Consider the following 20,756-nt stretch of genomic DNA (forward strand, 5'->3'; position numbering starts at 1 on the left):
CTACATCAAAACAATATTTGTTGTGACCACCCTTTGCCTTTAAAACTGCATTAATTATCTTGGGTACACTTGTGCAGTTTTATAACAAAATTGGCTGGTTGGTTGTTTCAAGCATCTTGAAGAACTTGCCACAGTTGTTCAGTAGACTTTAGCTGACTTGCTCTCCAGGTAATCCCAGACAGCCTTGATGATGTTGAGATAAGGGCTCTGTGGAGGCCATACCATCTGTTGCAGAACTCCCCGTTCTATTTTTTTGCTGAAGATTGTCCTCTATGACCTTGGCCGTGTGTTTGGCATCACTATCATGCTGAAGAATAAAGTTAGGATCAATCAGACCCCTCCCTGATGGTATTATCTGATGGATGAGAATCTGCTTGTACTTTTCAGCATTGAGGATTCCATTAATTCTGACCACATCACCAACTCCATTTGCAGATAGATTTGTAGCCCCAAATCTGCAGGGAACTTCCGTTGTGCTTCACTGTTAGCTGCAGACACTCAAACATATGGTTTCAGGGTTGCAAAATATATGCATGCTTGAAAGTGGTGCTCCCAGGAACACTGCACATTCCCACTCTCTCCTTCCTCTTAGTTTTGTTGTTAGCCTTCTGTTGTTGTTAGATTCTTCTAGGTTCCATGTGAAGCTCATGGCAGTTCTCCAAATAAACAACCGCAGTTTTCAGGGGTCCAAAATAAGTGCTCTACTGGAATCTTCCAAGGTTGGCCTGGTAGACCTGCTACAGAACCCGCAAACTCGTTCAGATGAACAGAGATTATACAATAGACCGAGGGTACCCAATACAAGTCTGACAGGGCATAACTATACACATCAACGTTAATCAAAATTTACAACTCCATAGACTCAGATATGGCATGGCTCAGTAAGGTTTGAGTTTGGTTTCCTTTTGACACTCAAAGACCTCAATTATGAGTCTGTAAAAGCAAAAGGTAAGTTGCATTTGCTGAAATGTTTTAAATTATTTAAAATGTTCTTGTGCCTTATGCAAATTCACTCAAAAAGTGTTTCATAATCTGAACACACTTTTCCAAAATACTTGTTTTCATTTTTAATAGTTTTTTCTGGTGGGTTAGGGGCTCTGCAGTCTGACAAAAGAATCCAGAGGAGTTTCATGAATCCTAGCTTACCCAGATCACTACTCAAGCCATCACCTCTCAACTCTATGGCTATACAAGCTCGCAGAATCTCCTTTAGGGATCTGGATCGGGCAGGTCCAGGGAAATGAGTGCGTACACAGGGAATGCAAGCAAAATCTCTGCTATTAAATGAAAAGATTCATTTTCTGGATAATGGTATTATTAAATAGGCAATTCATTCATTTACCATTTGGAAGACAACATGATTTTTTTCTCTTTCACAGGTCCGAAAAACAACTCTGTCGTCTGCTGCAACATAATCTATTGTCTCCAGGGCCTCTGAGAAAAGCAAACAGAAAGAATGGTTTAGAAATAAGGATGCATGACAATCTGAAAATGTCTATGATTAATAATATGTGGGAAAGAAAACAACAAACTGGCAACTTTGCAAATCAATTCAATCAGTATTTATTACAATTTAGACTTATTACAAGCTTGTAAAAAAAAGATATTTAAAAATGTACCGGAGAATATGCATGGAGTCAGACTTCCATATATCAGGTCCTTCGCTATGTAGAGTATCCCAGTATTTTATCAGATGTCAAAATACTGAGACCACATTTCTACTATTAGATTAGCACTCTACAAAAGTGGCCAAATTTTAAACAAAGTTAACATCCAAAATCACTCACACCTATATGTCTAATGTCTTACGTTAATTCAAGTTTCAATTTATTTGCCTCAGGATCCAATCATGGATCCAGTTTGAAACTGCGAGATTCTACCAATTGTATTGGGTTTGCAAGGTTCCTTAAATTGTACTCAGTTTCTAACGTGTATGCACAGGCATGCATTAAAACTTTGAATAGATAGAAGAGAACCATCTTAAACCAGTCAATATTTAAGTTATCAGTCATTTTAATCAGTAATTAAGTTTTTAAGTTTAAGTTTAAATTTGGGTAATCACATGAAATTCTTATTATTGCTGATAAATACATTGTCAGTTTTGTTAATAAATACTCAGTTATCACTTAATTCCCTGAAATCTTTTATAGTGTCCATTTATGCTGCGTGATGAAGATTTCATGTTTCAATAAAGCCAAAGCTTGTTAGCTTAAATTTCCCACAGCTTACTACAAGTGCTTTATCAGAAGCTTGAAAAGCAAACTAATTAGCACAACTTAAACTGCCTCTGTAGACAAGGTCTCAATTGAGGCACCTTACTTGCATCTTATTTTGAAAGCTGCCTTATTTTGGGTAAAACCAAGACCTCTTCAAACCCTGCTCAATTACGATTCAATTACAATTTTTTCCTGCTATTCAATGGCGAGGCCAATCGCTTTCAAACCTCTCAAAGTGATGTGCTTTACCTTTAGTTCCTTATCCTATTCCATAGTTAAATTATATCTTATGATACTATGATCACAGTTTCCTTAATAATCACCCACTGACACTTACTTCACTTGACTCCCAGAACCAGATTCAGTAGTGCCTCCCTGCCTTGCTGGGCTATAAACATTCTGATAAAATTTCACTAGACACACATCAGAACAAATTTCCCTTCTGTGCCCTTTGTACTATCCCAGTCTATGCAGAATAGCTGATGCCTCTCATTATCATAGCTTGCTCGATTTTTTTATTGCTCTCTTATTAAAATTACCATTTCTAAGAAAGGTGCAGGAAACAGAAGACATATCAAGGAAAAATTAGCTTGCCAACTCACCATTGACAACTCTCCTACACTGAATCATTTTCAAATCAATCAATTCCTATTTAAAAGTGGGGAAAAAGTGATTAAATTCAGTCTTGCTGCTATATTAATCATTGCCAAATTAGTTAATCAATTGAATAACAAAGCATATCAAAGGCACAGTTTAACCTTATTATTTTGCAAAATATTACCAAGATTTATAAAAAGAGATTGAGCTGTCCAGTATTCTTTTTATGCGACAGTGCCAAACTGCAACTTTGCATCCCAATAGTTTTGCAAGCTGATTGTTCCAAATTTTAATCACCTTTCAAAAAGATTTTTACTGTTTTCCATTACAATGCAGCATTGAAAGCCACTATGAAAAGGTTTATTGTTGACTGTAGCCTTTTATAGACTTTGTTAACATCAGGACTGTGCTTAAAAGTAAAAACAGCAGGATAAATATACTAGATTAATGACTGGTTGATAGAATCCTCATTCTATCCCAAAATCAATTTTCTTTTAAATAGAAGAGGAAAGCAATATTTGAAGAATAAATTCAAAGTACTGTAGATGCTGTAAATCTGAAATTAAGAAAATAAATAAGGACCCATTTCAGAAGGTTTAACATTTTATGTACTTTAAATAGATACTTTAAAATGAAATGTTTTAGAATCACATAATTGTAGATTCAAAATTATATTTCTTTAATATATGGTTATATTGTTATTGCAAAATAAATTTATTGTGAATTAAGGTCTTTACATCAGCTTCAGGAACCCAGATTTGACCTTGACCTTGGGTGCTTCAGTTTCCCCCACATATCAAAGACATTGGTTGGTTAACTTGTAAGCTTAAGTTACTGCTTGTTGTCAGTAGGTATCAAAAGAATCAACGGGGAGCTGATGATCATGTAAGAGAAAGTCAGTTAAAAGGATATATGTAACCAAGGAGGGGGGATGGGTTACTTTTTCAGTGTCATAATAAGTTAAGTGGCCAAGTGGTTAAGGCGTTGGACCAGTTCGAGCCTCAGCTAAGGCAGCGTGTTGTGTCCTTGAGCAAGGCACTTAACCACACATTGCACTGCGACGACAGTAGTGCCAAGCTGTATCGGCCCTTGCCCTTCCCTTGGACAACATCGGTGGCGTGGAGAGGGGAGACTTGTAGCATGGGCAACTACCAGTCTCCCATACAACCCTGCCCAGGCCTGCGCCCTGGAAAAATCCATGGTCTCTCGAGACTAACAGATGCCTAATAAGTAAGGTACTCTGAACTTTGACCAGATGCTTCAAGGTTTCTGACGATATTTAATTTTCCAGCACAATACCACTTGTAAAATAAGCATTACACATAACTGAACTGGGAATGACATTTAATAGACCATCTTACTTCATACACAAAAAATCCTGTCAACAAATATATTTTTCTTGTGGTTGTGATAGTTTTCTTGGAGCCCTGAATATTGTGTGCTGGCTGTTTTGGACATTGGCTTATTTATAAAAGGTCAATAAGACTTCAATAATAAATAGACATCATTCATAGATCTGCAGAAAACTTTAACAATTACAAATTAATGGATTAAAATCAATGAGAGGCCAGCCCATTTGAATCACTTCACTGTATCCTCTGCCTAACTCACTGAGATCCAGTATTACAGAAAACAGTTAACATTACCAAACCTAAAGTTTCCTGATTTGATTACCATAACAGACTATTCAGCATAATGTGCTCAGTTAAAAATATAGTAATTTTTTTCATGAGTAACCCACAGAAAGCCAGAGGAACTCAGTGGGTCAGGCAGTAGTCATAGAAGGAAACAGACAAGTCAACATTTTGGGTCAAGGCCCTTCATTAAGATTAGGATTCATTTAGTGAGTATTGTAATGCAGCAAGAAATATTTTTTGCTCATTAAATTATTGCCAATAAAAAAGCAGAAAATGCTGGAAATACTCAGCAGATCAGGCAGGACCTATGGAAGAGAGAAACAGAATTTCTGGTTGATTAATGGGGAAAAGTTTGAAATAAATGAGTAAAGATATAAAGAAAAGGGAAGTCCAAAGACCTGGAAGTTGAGAACATACAAACTTTACTTGCTTGATATGAAAATCATGGACTCCTTCACCTATTATATACCAGGCCCTTAGTGAACATATTCTAATATGAAAGTTCTGTATTTCCTCTGACTAAGGAGAACTATTTGGACATTCAAATTTGTTCCAGCTCACAGACCAATGCTATTTCCCCACCCTGTTTTCCCCATAGTATATTTTCCCCACATTCCCGTCAACTTGCCCCAGATTCAATCACTCAGCTACACACCAGCAACAATTTACAGCTTTACAGCAGCTAATTAACCTGCCATGTGGGAAGAAACTGGAGTACTCAGGGAAATCCTTAGTGGAAATCTCTTTATGCAGGGCTCTTTCCCCTGTACATTAGGGACCCAGAATGGAAGGTGTTGCATAGGGCAGTATCGTGCAATTGTCTTTTAAGCAGGTTCAGACACTCCATTCACTTGTCTATTCTGTGGCCGGGAGGAGTCAGTGTACCAGGCTTATGTGGACTGTGAGAGGTCGCAGCCCCTGTTTGAGTATCTGAAGGGGCTGCTGCTCAGGTTCTGGCTCTACTTCAGCACGTGCCTCTTGTATAAGGGCACCCAGTACGGAAGGAGGTGGTGTCACGAGGACGATCTACTGGTGGCCTTGTTCCTGGGCCTGGCCAGGATGGCCATTCACGTGTCTAGGTAGTGGAAAGTCGATGGCTCTTCCAGGGGTGACTGCTTGCCCTTTTCTGAGGATACGTTTGTGCCCGGCTATCCTGGGAGAAGGGGCATGTGGTCACAATGGGTACAGTGGCCGATCTCTGGGAGTGGTTGGTTCCCCAGGGAATTTTCTGTTTTATAGACAGTAGTAATCATATTGTAATTTGAATTTTTTGCTGTCTTGTTAATACTTAATGTTTGTACTTTGTGTATTTGTTATGCAAGTAAACTATTATGTTTTTGTAAACAGTTCATATTCCACTCAGCTCTCTTGAACTGGGTTCAATCCAGACCCCAAGAGCTGTCTGTGAGGTAGAAAATCCTCTGACTGCACCGTTGTGGTCCAAATCTGCCATTTTTGTCTGTTCGAGTGTACAGTCAGATCATTTCTTCTGTTACACAATCAATAGCATTTTTTGTCCCTTTAGGAAAATCTTGACCTTGTACTTAATCTATTCTCCTTCTCATGCCCTGATTTATGCCCCAGTACCATAAATGCTTTGATATTTTTATCTAATCATTTGCATACACTCAGCTGCTCCCTTGAGAGAAAAGGAAAATATTTCTGCAACCAAACTTAACTTAATTCCTGGCTTCAAATACTTGGAGGCATATTTTTATGCCAGTGAGCTTATTTCCAATTTGAAGTTGAAATTATATTCTCAAGTTTCTGCTTGGACCAAAATCCACAAAACAGAGACATAAGGCATACCTTCCGACAAGGCTGCCAGAGAAAACTAGAAGAGGGAGTAACAAAACTGATTCAAGATGACTGAAATTGCATGGCTAAGTCAAGAAAGTATTCAATTTGACCCATCACCCCTACTGTTTTCACTTCCATGAAATATAGGAAAGTTAACAGAATTGAAAGGGGATAAAATAAAGAGAAAGACAGAGAGATCGAGTGAGAGGCGGAGAATAAATAAAAAGGTGAGTGAAAGTGTGCAGGAAAGAGAAAAGGAAAGTAAGAGTAACCAACAATAAGGAAGTGTATAAATGACTGAGGAAGAAGAAAATATATGACAAATAACATGTTTATTAAATCAAAATAAATACATGGAGGGAAATAACTGATCAGTCAGCATCTGAAAGGAACAGATAATTCAGTTATCACCGTGGAACACATCAGTAACAATGGAAGCAACTGCAGGGCTGCTGGTGGGAATAGCCTGGTGTTGCAAAAGCAAATGTTAAGTAGGAGTAGTCAAAACTCACCGCGCATGAGAGTCATCACACTCACTCTTTGTCAAAAATCTCTTCTGGTTTAAATCTGTGCAAATCTCTTCTGTCTTAAAACATAGCAAGTCTGTTCCAGCAAATCAGAGATTCTGTTCTCCAAATGTGCCCAATTCAGTATGCACCAAAATGTAACCGTCAAAGTAAGTCTAGTACATTGGTTCCATGCTAATGGAGTATATTGTTCCATATCAAATCTGCAGTTTTTATATTTTGTGTCAGGACAGGAAAATTGGTGTTTTTTAAAGAAATCTCTGTGGCCAAAGCTTCGTGAATCCAGTTTATTGTGCTGACTATAGCTTCCAAGGCTACATTTTGCTCTCCTTAGAGGGTTTCTATTCAAGTGTTCACAAAAATCTATTCAATTAGACTAACTCACTGATGCAGATTTTTAGGCTAAGTTTTTTGACAGGGTATTTTGACAATGTTGTCAACATAAAGGCAAAGAAAGAAGATTAAAATCTGAAGACAGATCCCTAGTAGAAATATATCTCTGCTCAAGCACCAGAACAGACAAGCCACAATCCTTCATGTGTTTCTGATGTAAGTGTGGACCAAATGTCACAATCTTGCTTTTCTTTTGTTGAGGCTGTTTTGCTTTCGCAGCATTTTTATGGTTTACTCTGTAAATGAACAAGTGACACTAAGTCTTTGACAAGGAATATTCTCAGACTTTTCATTTAACACAGACCCAAAACCACTCATCCATGGATGTTAGTCACAGCTAAAATAACAAAAGAGCGGAAGAAAGCATGACAAATATTTTTTGGAGGAATTTATACTATAAGCACATGACAAGTGCCACTGCTGTAAATACCCCCATATTACATTGCCAAGCATACTTCCCCATCTCCAGGATTAATACAGGAAGTTTTCCTTACCTCACAGTAGACAATATCTGCTCCATAGTCGAGTGCCAGTAATCTCATGGGTAACGTGCCCACACGCACCATGGGGGCCAGAATCATCTTGTTTGTGTAGCAAAGTCTGCCAGCAGCTTGGTTAACCATTTTTCGTCCGATGGTCTGACTGGTGCAATGGGTGGGGGAAAGAACAGAAACAATTTTTTTTCCCCCTGAATGTGCCCCTGCAAGTCTACAAATTTTTCAGCAACTTTGAAAACCAGCATTCATGTGTCTCCTTTAAGGGAGGAGAAAGGTTGGGGAGGTGAAATCAGAGAGAGATGAAAAATGAGCCAAAGTAGGAGGAGGGTGAATGAAAATAGAGGATATTAATGAAAGGTCAGAATGCAGGAAGGAAATTCCTGAACTTAGCTGACAAGATTATAACAGTGGGATGAAGTGGGAGCCAGACACAAGTCAGGAGAAACTTAAAGGCTCTCAGACCAGAGGAAGTTACAGGAAATACAATGCCATATAAAACCTTAGAGATTGGAACAAGGAGCATGTTTGGTCAATGTGCAATGACATAACACCCTGAGATTTCTCTTAATGTCAAACTAATCACCAAAAGTATCACATCCTTTCTTTTCCCAGCTCCAGCAAGTGTGATGGGGTATCAGAAACAAGATGGTTGGATGACTTATCTGTAAACACGACAGATTTGGGCCTTGTTTCTGAGTTCATCCAAAAAGGGGGTTCCTTTCTGTCGACAGCAAAGTTTGAGAACTGAGACAGTCAATGACCAATACAGATTACATTGAGCCACCTGTTGTTACTCTTAGTTTGTCCTAATGTAAAATACCTGAACACAAGATGCTCAAACCTCTAAAGAAAAACAGTACCACAACATCCAGCCACAGACCTGAAAGCTGGAAGGATCTTCTACTTTTTGCCTTACCTCATCTTGATCTCAAGAAATTGATGGCAAATTAGAAAGCCACCTGAGTCACAAAAGACCAGAGAGTGGGGATTAAGAGCCAGCATACAAACTGACAGCACATAACTCAAACACGAGGAAATCTGCAGATGCTGGAAATTCAAGCAACACACGCAAAAGGCTGCCTGGCCTGCTGTGTTCCACCAGCATTTTGAGCACATAACTCAAGTTATATTCAGTTGTATTTAATGGTGGCCTGCAAGTACTGTTGTTTGGGTGACAACTATTTTCCATTTTCTCAAATATCTTAAAATTAGGGAATAGAAAACACAAGCAGTAAATTATAAAAACAGTTAGCATTTAGGTTGCAGTTTAAAATAATAAATTGGAAGATATTAAAAAAGTGATTAATTGCGTAATCAAAAAAAATCTCCTGATTCTTGGGTAAGTCTAAAGCAGATTGATGAGGGAGGTATTTTGCACAGCAGAAGTGCCTGCAAGTCTCAGCTGAAAGCACTTTATATTTCATTCCCTTAACAAATTACAAAATCTTACCATTGTGTTCAAAGCACTTCATGGATCTACTCCATCTCTAGCATCTTACAAACCTCAAATTAATGTATTTCTCCAATTCCAGACTCATGTATATACCCCTTTTGCTTTGTCCTTGTTTTGATGACCATTGATCCATCACTCAAAAAAAATTAGTTGCATAAAACACAGTTTTAGGCATCCCAGATTTGTTTTTTTTATAAATTTTGTCTATAAGGAGGGTATGGAAATTTATGGTTCAGATGCAGGTTGATGGGACTAGGCAGAATAACAGTTTGGTATGGACTAAATGGAGTGAAGGGCCTTTTCTGTGGGTGGTGCTCCATGACTCTGTGCACTTTGATTTGACAGGTAATTCAGGTAGGGCTATGTTGCCAAAAATTTTGCAGCAGTTATACAGTATGATTCAACAATAAACAACAACAGAGATTATAAATGAAAGACTAAAATTCAATGTTGCAACTTTAAAACTAAATTTTCTGCATTTGGAAAAATAATTCTGAAGGGCTCAGATCAATGATTTCTGAAGTTGGCACCAGCTTACCCCTCCTTGGTTATATTCTGCATCACTCATAGACTACAGTAGCATAACTCAAGGTGCAACTCTGTGCAGCAGGCAGGACAAAGAGAAGAAAAAAGGCTAAGAAAGTTGAAGAATGAAAGGAAGAGAAAAACAGGGATGGGATAAGATAAATAGAGAAGGGAATTGGGGAAGGGTGGGTAGAAGGGGTGGAAGGAGTAGAAGGAAGAGGAAAGGAAAGATCTTTAAAATGTTAAGGACAGGTTCAGAAATTAAGTTAAAAGATGTATCTGATTCACATTGTACATTTTCTTGATAGTTTTCCTGTAATCTCCAATGTAAAACTAATGTCACCTGAGAGAGTTTTACACTAGAAAAACAAGAATGGAAAAACAAAAATCCACCAATAGGGTAGGGAGAAAGATGCTGTAAAACAGCTGTTTGGAAAAGAATAATCCTGCTGAGATGTCAAGGAATGAATTTCCCAATGGGAATGTGTAAACTCATACGTGCAGAAAATGAATTATTCAATTATTCAATGGCATAGTATTATTTCTTCCTGGATACGGAGGTACATGTCATAGGTGAATGGACATTCAGCAACTTTTCATTATGTAGAGTAATACATTCATCACAGGTGAACATTTATTACTAATTAGATAATTATTAAAGAAGAGGAAAGGTGGCACAAAACATTTAACTACCAAATTTATATAATTTGTAGTCTCGAATAGCTTGATATTTTGATTGCCCAGTTGTGACATACTAAGCATCCAATAACACTGTTTAACTTGTGTGAATCAAAATCACCAAGATTACAGCAGATTACACCAGCACACATACTGCAGTTGGTGGAAATGGGAGATGACACCAATTATTAGTTTAACTGCAAAATAAGGAGGTCTAAGGCAGACATACTACACATATCTACAGGGAAAAAAATCCCAAGTTTACAGATTTTAAATATCCACTCATGACTTAAATGTATGATTGACTGTATCGAAAACAAAGGGCTTAATCTAAGTCTTAAAACTGTATTGTTAGAGAAACAGCTCATAATAGGATCTCTGATCTATGGGCCACTCTCTATTTAACGAATATGTCCCACTCCTTTAATTTTCTCCCTGTTACATTAAATCCATAACCTCCAGCACTTGGCATTTTTAATTTGGGAAAAAGATTCTGGCAGCTACTGCCTCTCATGATTTATAAACTCTATCAGGTCTCCCCTCAGCCTCCGATGCTCCAGTGTAAACACAAATTAATCCAACCTCCTCTTAAAGCTCTTCTCTAATCCAGACAGCATCCTAGTAAACCTCTTCTGAAGCTGTTTGCAAAGCCTCCACATCATCCGGTACCTAAGAAATATAAGGTAATATGCTTCAGTAACTACTACCTGGTGGCTCTGACATTCACCATCATGAAGGCTGATTGTGGCACACATTACCTCCAGCCCCCCCCCAGACAATCTGACCTACTGCAATTCACCTACTGCTCAAACAGGTCCACAGTGAAGTCCATTTCTCTAGCTCTGCACTCACCTCGGAACATCTGGACAGTAAAGACATCCATATTAGAAAGGGAAGTGGAGTGCACATGCTCCTGTTTACATCAATGGTGCTGAGAGCTTCAAGTTCCCTCTACATTACTACTTCATCATTTAATTGAGTCATAAATAATACAAACAATACCTAAGGCCCACCATTTAAACTGCCTACATCCATCAAACTGCACCAGGACCATAGCCCTACCATCCATATACCTATCCAAACTTCTCTTAAACATTGAAATCGAGCTCACATGCACTACTTGCACTAGCAGCTCATTCCCCACTCTCTGAATTAAGATGTTTTCCCTCATATTTCCCTAAAACTTTTCACCTTTCGCCCTTAATCCATGACCTCTAGTTGTAGTTCCATCCAACCTCCATGGAAAAATCCTCCTTTCATTTACCCTATCTATACCACTCATAATTTTGTATACCTCCACCAAATCTCTGCTCAGTCTTCTACATTCCAAGGAATAAAGTCCTAACCTATCTAATCTTTCCTTATGACTCAGGTCCTCCAGAAGCAGCAACAACCTTGTAAATTTTCTCTGTACTCTTTCAACCTTTTTTACATCTTTCCTGCACACAATATTCCAAATTAGGGCTCACCAACTTCAACATAACATCACATCTCCTGTACTCAATACTTTGATTTATGAAGCCAAAAGCTTTCTTCATAACCCTATCTACCTGGGACGCTACTTTCAATGACTTTTGGACCTATATTCCTAGATCCCTTTGTTCTACAGCACTCCTCAGTGCCCTACCATTCACTGTGTAAGACCTACCGTGGTTGGTCCTACCAAAGTACACAGCTCGCACTTGTCTACCTTATATTCCATCCGCAATTTGTCAGCTGGTCCAGATCCCACTGCAAGCTCTGATAGTCTTCCACACTGTCCACACACAGATACTTCTGTGTCTAGTGTCACTTTATGGACATACAACCAATTAAGGTACAGTATACAAGCTATCTTGCATACAGTCGGCCCTCCTTATCTGCGGGTTCCATATGTGCGGATTGGGAAAGCCCAGAAGTTGAGCATTGTTCACCTCGCGTCTTGTTCGTTCGCTACTTGTGTTGTGAGCAAGAGGAAGGAGTTTAAGGCTAGTAAGGGATGGCTGACTAGCTATGTAAAGCACTACAGCCTCAAGAACTTAAAGATCACGGGAGAATTGAGATCGACTGATGCTGAATGGGCAAGAGAGTGGCAAATGAAATACAATGTTGGAAAATGAATGGTCACGCACTTTAGTGGAAGAAATAAATGTGCAGACTATTTTCTAAACAGGGAGAAATTCCAAGGAGATGCAAAGGGACTTGGGAGTCCTTGTGCAGAACACCCTAAAGGTAAACTTGCAAGTAGAGTCAGTGGTAAGGAAGGCAAATGCAATGTTGGCATTCATTTCAAGAGGCCTAGAATATAAGAGCAGGGATATGATGCTGAGGCTTTATAAGGCACTGGTGATGCCTCACCTTGAGTATTGTGAACAATTCTGAGGTCCTCATCAAAGATGTGCTGGCATCGGAGAGGGTCCAGTGGAGGTTCACAAGGATGATTCGGGGAAGGAAAGGGTTATCATACAAGGAATGTTTGTTAGCTGTGGGTCTGTACTCACTGGAATTTAGAAGGATGAGGAGGATCTCACTGAAACCTTCCAAATTTTGAAAGGCCTAGTGTGGAAAGGATGTTTTCTATGGTGGGGAGGCTAGGAAAAGATAGCACAGTCTCAGGTTAGAGGGGTGTCTATTTAAAACAGAGATGCAGAGCAGTTTCTTTAGCCAAAGGGTGGTGAATTTGTGCAATTTATTACCACAGGCAGCTGTGGAGGCCAAGACATTGGGTGTATTTAAGGCAGAGTTTGCTAGGTTCTTGATTGGACACGTCAACAGTTACAAAGAGAAGGCTGGAGAGTGGGACTGAGGAAGGGAAAAAAGATCCGCCATGATTGAATGGTAGAGCAGACTCGATGGGCCAAATGGCCTAATTCTGCTCCTATGTCTTATGGGCTATCTTATGTATTCATATTTATTGTGTTTTTCATTAATGTGTTTATCTTACTGTGTTTTCTTTTGTGATCTGAAGTATCAATTATTCCATTCTCCTTTACACTTGTCTACTGGAAATGCCAATAAACAATCTGGAAATCATATAAACAATAAAAGAACAAGTCAAAGGGGTAGAATTGCACAAAAAAAATCAAACTTGGGGAAATATAAAAAGGAACAACAGAATCAGTACATTTCTTTTGCCATCTCTAATCACCAACGATTGTACTCTTAAAATATTACAACAGCTTTTCAAGTCTATAACTGAATTCTTAATGTTAAACTTTAGTGGAACACAAGTTTGAACAGAAATGTATATAAAAATCAGAAAAATCTGTCAAATTTACTCAGCATTCCAGGCAGCACCTGTCTGTTTTGTGGAGGGAAAAACTGACTTCATGTTTGAGATTCATGACCTTACGTAAGATTGTAATTGTAAAGCAAAAGTTTACAATAATATGCTAATAATCTGGGGAAAAAATAGTGAATATAGTACAGTCGGCCCTCCTTATCCGCAAGGGATTGGTTCCGGGACCCCTCGCAGATACCAAAAAACGCGGATGCTCATGTTCCTTATTCAATCTGGCTCAATGAGGTGGACCTTAGGACCCAGCGGAATCCCAGACCTTATTTAACCTGTCTCAGTGCGGTGGACATTAGGACCCAGCAGCAGAACTCTGAATCTGCAGCGTTTCTGTTCACAAAAATAATCACTATTGGAAATAAAGTGGAAATAATAAAGCGATTGGAAAGAGGTGAAATGCCATCGGTCATTGGAAAAGCGTTAGGCTACATCGGTCAACGATCAGAACAATTTTAAAGGATAAAGTGAGAAAGGCCCTGCCCGATGAAAGCTACAATTATTACTAAGCAGCGCAGTGGTTTAATTATTGGGTTTTGGGGTCCTGTGTTTTTGATCCTCCACATCAACCCGCCACAGATGGAGAGCGCACTCGGAAGTGGTCTGTCACTGGATCGAACTCGGGAACTTCCCGAGCCCGGCGCCAAAACATACGTTCTTAAGTGTTCTATAGGTATAGAAAGGTCAAATATAATCTATATACTAAGACAAACGTTTGACTAACTGATGCTAAATAATACCAGATGTACCTGTTCCGACTTACTTAGTAAGAGAACTTCCGATTTTTTTCTATCCCGATCCACGATAACTCACGCACATCCTCTCGTATACTTTAAATCATCTCTAGATTACTTATAATACCTAATACAATGTAAATGCTATGTAAAATAGTTGTTATACTGCATTGTTTAGGGGGGAAAAGTCTGTACATGCTCGAACAACAAGTGCTGGAAGAGCACTTCTGGGTTTTCTCGATTTGCAGTTGGTTGAATTCGCGGAGGAGGACGACTGATTATAGTAACATCTAAAGTGCTGGAGGAACTGAGTGGATCAGACAGCATCTGTAGAGGGAATGCCAGCATCTGGACAGACTGAACGCTCATGACCTGAAATGTCAACTGTCCATTTCCCTCCACAAATACAGCCTGACCCATTCATTTCCTCCAGAACTTTTGAGTGTTCGAGAGGTTCTGATGATGAGTTTTATGGATGACAGCAGAACAGCAATGGCTGCAGTTTCCGGGAGAAATTCAGAAGACACACAATTGATACAAAGTAGTAGTGTTCTAAAGGCAGAATGGCACAACCGCAGCTAACAACAGAGGTCAAAAACAATACAAAAGCAAAAGAAAGGGCAAATAGCAGCACACAAAATTAATGGGCAGTCAGAGGATTGGGAAGCTTTTAAAGACCAACAGAAGACAACTAAAACTGCAATAAGGAGGGAAAAGATTAAATATGAAGGTAAGTTAGCCAATAATATCAAAGAGGATACCAAACATTTTCTCAGATATATGACAAGTAAAAGAGGGATGAGAGTAGATAACAGACTGCAGGAAAATGAAGATAGAGAGGGTGGTAATACAGGACAAGGAAATGGCAGGTGAACTAAATAAGTATTTTGTATCTGTCTTCACTGCCGAAGACACCAGCATTATGCCGGATCTTCAAGAGTGTCGGGGGCAGAAGTGCAATTGCTATTACTAGGAAGAAAGTGCTTGGGAAGCTGAAAGGTCAGAAGATGGATAAGTCACATGGACACAAATGGACTACACCTCAGGGTTCTGAAAGAGGTGGCTAGAGAGATCATGGAGACACTGATAATGATGATCTTTCAAGAATCACTAGATTCTGCCATGGTTCCAGAGGAATGAAAAACGGCAAATGATACTCCAGTCTTCAAAAAGGGAGGGAAACAGAAGAAAAGAAAGTATAGACATTTTAGCCTGACCTCAGTGGTTAGAAACATGTTGGAGTCAATTGTTAAGGATGAGGTCTCAGAGTATTTGCACGTACATGATAAAATAAGCCAAAGTCAACATGGTTTCCTCAAGGAAAAATCTTGCCTGACAAATCTGTTGGAATTCTGAGGAAATAGCAAAGATCATTGACAAAGGAGAATCGGTGGTTGCTGTGCACTTAGGTTTTCAGAAAGCCTTTGACAAGCTGCCACACATGAGGTTACTTTACAAGAGCCCATCGTATTACAAGAAAAATACTAGTATGGACAGAGGATTGGCTGACTGACAGGAGGCGAAGAGTAGGAATAAAAGGAGCCTTTTCTGGTTGGCTGCCGGTGATTAGTGGTGTTCCACAGGTCAGTGTTGGGACCACTTATTTTTACGTCGATGATTTGGATGATGGAATTAATGGCTTTGTGGCCACATTTGCAGACGATATGAAAATAGTTGGAGGGACGGGTAGTGTTGAGGAAATAGAGAAGCTGCAGAAAAAGATGAGGAGAATGGGCAAAGAAGTGGCAGAATACAGTGTCGGGAAGTGTATGGTCATGTAGAGGAACAAAGTGTAGACTATTTCCTAAACAGGCAGAAAATTCAAAACTCCAACGTGCAAATAAACTTGCGAGTCTCTGTACAGAATTTCCTCAAGGTTAACTTGCAGGTTGAGTCGGCGATGAGGAAGGCAAATGCAACGTTAGCATTCATTTTATGAGCACTAGAATATAAAAGGATATAACCTTGAGGCTTTATAAAGCACTGGTGAGGCCTCACTTCAGAGTATCATAAGCAGTTTTGGCCCCTTGTCTAATAAAAGATGAGCTGACATTGGAGAGGGTTCAGAGGAGGTTCATGAGAATGATTCTGGGAATGAAAGGGATATCGTATGAAGAAGGTTTGATGGCTCTAGGCCTGCACTCACCAGAATTTAGAAGAATGAGGGGGGAAACTCATTGAAACTAATCAAATGTTCCAAGGCCTAGATAAAGTGGATGTGGAGAAGATCTTTCCCGTAGTGAGAGAATCCAGGATCTCAGAATAGAGGGACATCCATTTAGAACAGAGATGAGGAGGAATTTCTTGAGCCATGGGGTGGTGAACCTGTAGGATTTGTTGCCTCAAGGGGCCATGGAGGCCAGGCCAATGGGTGTATTTAAGGTGGAGGTTGATCGGTTCCTGATTAGTCAGGGCATGAAAGGTTGTGGGGAGAAGATAGGAGAATGGGACTGAGAGGCAAAATGGATCAGTCATGAAGTGGCAGAACAGACCTGATGGGCCAAACGGCCTAATTCTGCTCCTATCTCTTATGGTCTTTATCACCCTGAAAGTCGCTGGAATCTGGAATATACTGCCTGAGTCGGTGGTGGGGGCAGAAGCTCTCACAACATTCTGGCATATCTAGACAAGCACTTACATCCCCAAACCGTCGACCTAGGTGTTGGTAAATGGAATTAGTATCCAAGTATAGACCTGTTTCTGAAGGGTCTGTTTCAGTACTATATGACTCCATGATAGCAGTCTTTATATAGCTTTTAGAGAGTTTATATGCCAGTGAAGGTGCTGTGATGTTAAATTCAAGCACTGATTACAAAGCTAATACCCATTTACTCCAATTCCTGTTGATCAACACCAGACAAAACTGATTTGGTTTGATTAACTCCTGAAAACTTCCATATTCACACGACCGAATACAGACCGAGAGCATCGGATTTTCGGCACCAAGAGTTGCTGCGGGAATTGCGAGACACACCGCTGACTGTCGACCCCGAGGTGAAGCCGAGCGTTGAAGGGGGTACGTAAAAGAGGCCCTCACCTGAATGGCGATCACCGTAAACCCCAAATTCTTTCCGCGGGACGGGGAGCATCGGACGCGCACCAGATGCACATGTGGACGGCGACAGGTCACTTCCGCCCAACGCTGGCGTCAACTGCACGCGCCGTCACGTCCTTCCGTGGAAGTCGGGGCGCGCCCGCGGAGGTCGCGAGCGAGCGCGCGCGCGCGCGCGTGCGCGACGCCGACATGCTGGCGCTCGGGTGCAGGTGTGCGCGGATACGGGCGCTGCTGAAGGAGGGCCCCGGGGCGGCGCGGTACTCGGTCGGAGAAGCCTCCCGACTGCCCGGCGATGATAACGGACTGCCCATCATTCGCATTCCTCAGAGGATGCGGCTGCGGGAGAAGCCGGGGCGGGCGGGGAGCGAGGCGACGGCGGTCAGGCTGGCTAGGCCCGGGCGCCTGCTCATTGTGGGCAAGCGGCCTCAGCTGAACCAGCACGCCGGCCACATCTTCGGCAAGTTCGACCAGGTGCCCCTGGTCTCTAAGGGCTGGAAGCACAGGAAGGCGGCCGGGGATTATTTTGTCATCAACAACACCCGCACCCAGCCGCCCGTTCTGCCGGATGAGGAGGCCGAGGTCAGGGGAAAGGTGCGGAGCTTCAGTTCGCTGGGGCTGTGTCAAGAACTTCTGGACGCCGTGAGCACAATGGGCATCTCTCGCCCCACCATGGTGCAGACGCATACTATCGCGGCCCTGATGAGAGGGAAGAACGTGCTGTGTGCCGCAGAAACCGGCAGCGGCAAGACTCTGAGCTACCTGCTGCCTTTAATGCACACTTTAATCTCGGAGAGGGCGGCGACTGAAGCCGACCGTGACGGGCCGCGTGGACTGGTGCTTGTCCCGTCCCGGGAGCTGGCCGACCAGGTCCGGGGAGTGGCTCGATCACTGGCGAACAACCTGAACCTCAACGTGCACACGATTGGGGGAGGCCGTGGGATTGGCAGCGTGAAACTAACCTTATCCCAGGGACCGATCGACCTCCTGATATCCACACCTGGAATCCTGTGGAAGGCCTTGAGAAGAGACCTTGTCAGCCTTTATGACTTGAGCTACCTCGTACTGGATGAGGCAGACACTCTGTTTGATGAAAGCTTTGTGGGTTTACTGGAGGACATACTCCACCAGACTCAAATTGCTTCAGATGTCTCAGAAACACATGGGGTGGAAAGAAAAGCTCAGTTGGTGGTGACAGGGGCGACCTTCCCAGGTGGTGTGGGAGAACTTCTCAGCAAAGTCACTGATTTGGGCAGCATTGCCACCATAAAGAGCAAGGGGCTTCATTACCTCATGCCACATGTGACGCAGAAATTTATGAAGGTGAAGCGGACTGATAAACTGTCTGACTTTCTGCAAATGTTGAAGGAGCTAATTGCGGAAAAGCCCGGCATTGGAATTCTTGTGTTTTGCAACAGTGCAGCAACAGTTAATTGGCTCGGTTACATTTTGGAGGACCATGCTGTCAAACATGCCCGGCTGCAGGGAAATATGCAGGCTGAAAAGCGAAGTGGCATCTTTAGTACTTTTCAGCAGGGTCTCATAGATGTACTGCTTTGCACAGACATTGCATCCAGGGGATTGGACACTCAGAGGGTGGAAATTGTAATTAATTATGATTTCCCTCCAACTCTGTGTGATTATATCCATCGATCTGGGCGGGTGGGACGTGTTGGGAGCAAGGTTTTGGGTACCGTCATTAGTTTTGTTACACATCCCTGGGACGTTGAACTGGTGCAGAAAATTGAAACGTCAGCACGCCAGAAAGTGATACTCCCTGGCTTGGAATCAAAAATCAGCAAATCTGAGAGTAAAAATTACCAGATTTATGAAAATTAAGGTCTTTACACTGGCAGATTTAAGTAATGACTGCACCAATATTTGTTAGTTTTTTTGAAGTATGCTGCTTAAGTTGTTTATGAAAATAAACCTGTAATTCACTTCAGAAAGTAAGAAATCATATTCTTTAAGGTCCTGAAGGTGCAATCCTTTTGAATGAGATGTTAATCATTGGAGTTGGAGCTGGGGGGGGGGGCGGGGGCGGTGTTAATACTGCCCTGTCAGTTGCAGCATAATCAGATACATAACAATTTTAAAGATGATCAGAGACGTCTCCAGGTATCCTGATCAATATTGCCTTCCAGTATTGTCATCATCACATTGCCTTTTGAGTGAGTTTGTTGTGCATAAATAGGCTATACAATATTTCATGAAATATTAAAGCAAAAAAAGCTACTGTTTAAATAACTTTACTTTTCTCTCAGTACTTGGTCAGATTAGTGTCTTGGTACCAGGGTCAATGACCAGTGAACAAGTCAGTTGGTTAGAGGCAGAATTTGGATTCTGCATTCTGTTTCCAATACCCCACTATTGGAAATGTCCTCTCAGCCACCACTCTTATTTAGGACTTTTAATATTTGATAGGTTTCAATTCTTTCCAAACTCCAACAAGTACAGGCCTAGAGCCATCAAATTCTCCTCGTACATTAACCCTTTCATTCCCAACATTCTTCTCGTGAACCTCTGGATCCTTTCCCAACACCAGCACATCCTTTCTTAGATTAGTTGTGCAAAACTGCTCACAATACTCCATATGTGGTCTGACCAATGCCTTATAAAGCCTCAGCATTACATCCTTGCTTTTATATTTTAGAAATAAATGCTAACATTGAATTTGCTAACTCAACCTGTGAGCTAACCTTTAGGGAATCCTGTACGGGCTCCCATGACCCTTTGCACCTCTGATTTCTGAAATTGATTCTCATTCAGAAAAAGTAAATGACTGTACATTTCCCTACATAATCTATAAGCAGCCCTGCATTATCAGAGCTTTTTTAATAGGCCCATTAATTTTCTTTGGAGCATTATTATTTGCACCCAAATATTAAGCATTCCTGTTAATTTTAAAGATTGAAGAATAGCTTAATTTGTCACATGCACATTGAAACATATACAGTACAAGCCCCTTACAGACAGTGGCAGGAATTGAACCCAGATCAGTGATTGCTAGCACTGTAAGTGTTGTAATAACTGCTACACTACTGGGTTAATGTTTAACAAACTGCTGACATTAGCTATTGCTTATTACATAATTACTTTTTATTTGTACTTAAGTCCTGATACAGCTGCATTTTATTTATTAAGCATTTTTATAAGGTTTAATTTTTTAATTGCAGAAGCTGTGAAAGCTTTCATCATCTGCCCCATTGTGGCTAGATGTAAAATGTTAATAAAGCTCCAGCCAGTACAGAGGCGTTGTTTTGCCATGTTTAAAAACCCGCCTTCAAAGCCAGTTGTATTTGGCTGTCTTTGAGTAAGAGAGGAGTTACAGAGACTAAAAATCAACAACTGTATTTACATTTATAGACCTTAACAG

At 40.8% G+C, this 20,756-nt stretch overlaps 2 protein-coding genes across 8 annotated transcripts in view; one reads left to right on the forward strand and one right to left on the reverse strand.

Annotated features, from left to right (window-relative positions):
* Positions 1-17,497, reverse strand: part of dus2 (dihydrouridine synthase 2) — a 114,027-nt gene extending 96,530 nt beyond the window's left edge. For 3 of the 7 annotated variants that reach the window (XM_073069957.1, XM_073069952.1, XM_073069950.1), the window contains exons 1-5: positions 17,366-17,464; positions 10,906-10,992; positions 7,665-7,812; positions 2,819-2,864; positions 1,343-1,434 (exon numbers count right to left, since the gene is read on the reverse strand). In XM_073069957.1, the coding sequence (XP_072926058.1) occupies positions 1,343-1,434; positions 2,819-2,864; positions 7,665-7,812; positions 10,906-10,985 (366 nt within the window). In that variant the 5' untranslated portion in view covers positions 10,986-10,992; positions 17,366-17,464. Of the gene's footprint in view, positions 1-1,342; positions 1,435-2,818; positions 2,865-7,664; positions 7,813-10,905; positions 10,993-14,357; positions 14,379-17,365 lie in introns of those variants that run through there. The other 4 variants (XM_073069951.1, XM_073069953.1, XM_073069955.1 and 1 more) reach the window with 4 other exon arrangements.
* A 51-nt stretch (positions 17,498-17,548) lies between these two features.
* ddx28 (DEAD (Asp-Glu-Ala-Asp) box polypeptide 28) lies at positions 17,549-20,125 on the forward strand. Its single transcript, XM_073069958.1, has one exon. It carries the CDS (start codon positions 17,573-17,575, stop codon positions 19,217-19,219), a length of 1,647 nt encoding a protein of 548 aa, XP_072926059.1. The 5' UTR covers positions 17,549-17,572; the 3' UTR covers positions 19,220-20,125.
* Positions 20,126-20,756: the final 631 nt, after the last annotated feature.

The sequence above is a fragment of the Hemitrygon akajei genome, chromosome 17, assembly GCF_048418815.1.
Source record: "Hemitrygon akajei chromosome 17, sHemAka1.3, whole genome shotgun sequence".
Classification (NCBI taxonomy): Eukaryota; Metazoa; Chordata; class Chondrichthyes; order Myliobatiformes; family Dasyatidae; genus Hemitrygon; species Hemitrygon akajei.

Excerpts from the sequence above, each read along its gene's own strand:
- ddx28 (XM_073069958.1), top strand. The coding sequence starts at position 17,573 with ATGCTGGCGCTCGGGTGCAGGTGTGCGCGGATACGGGCGCTGCTGAAG.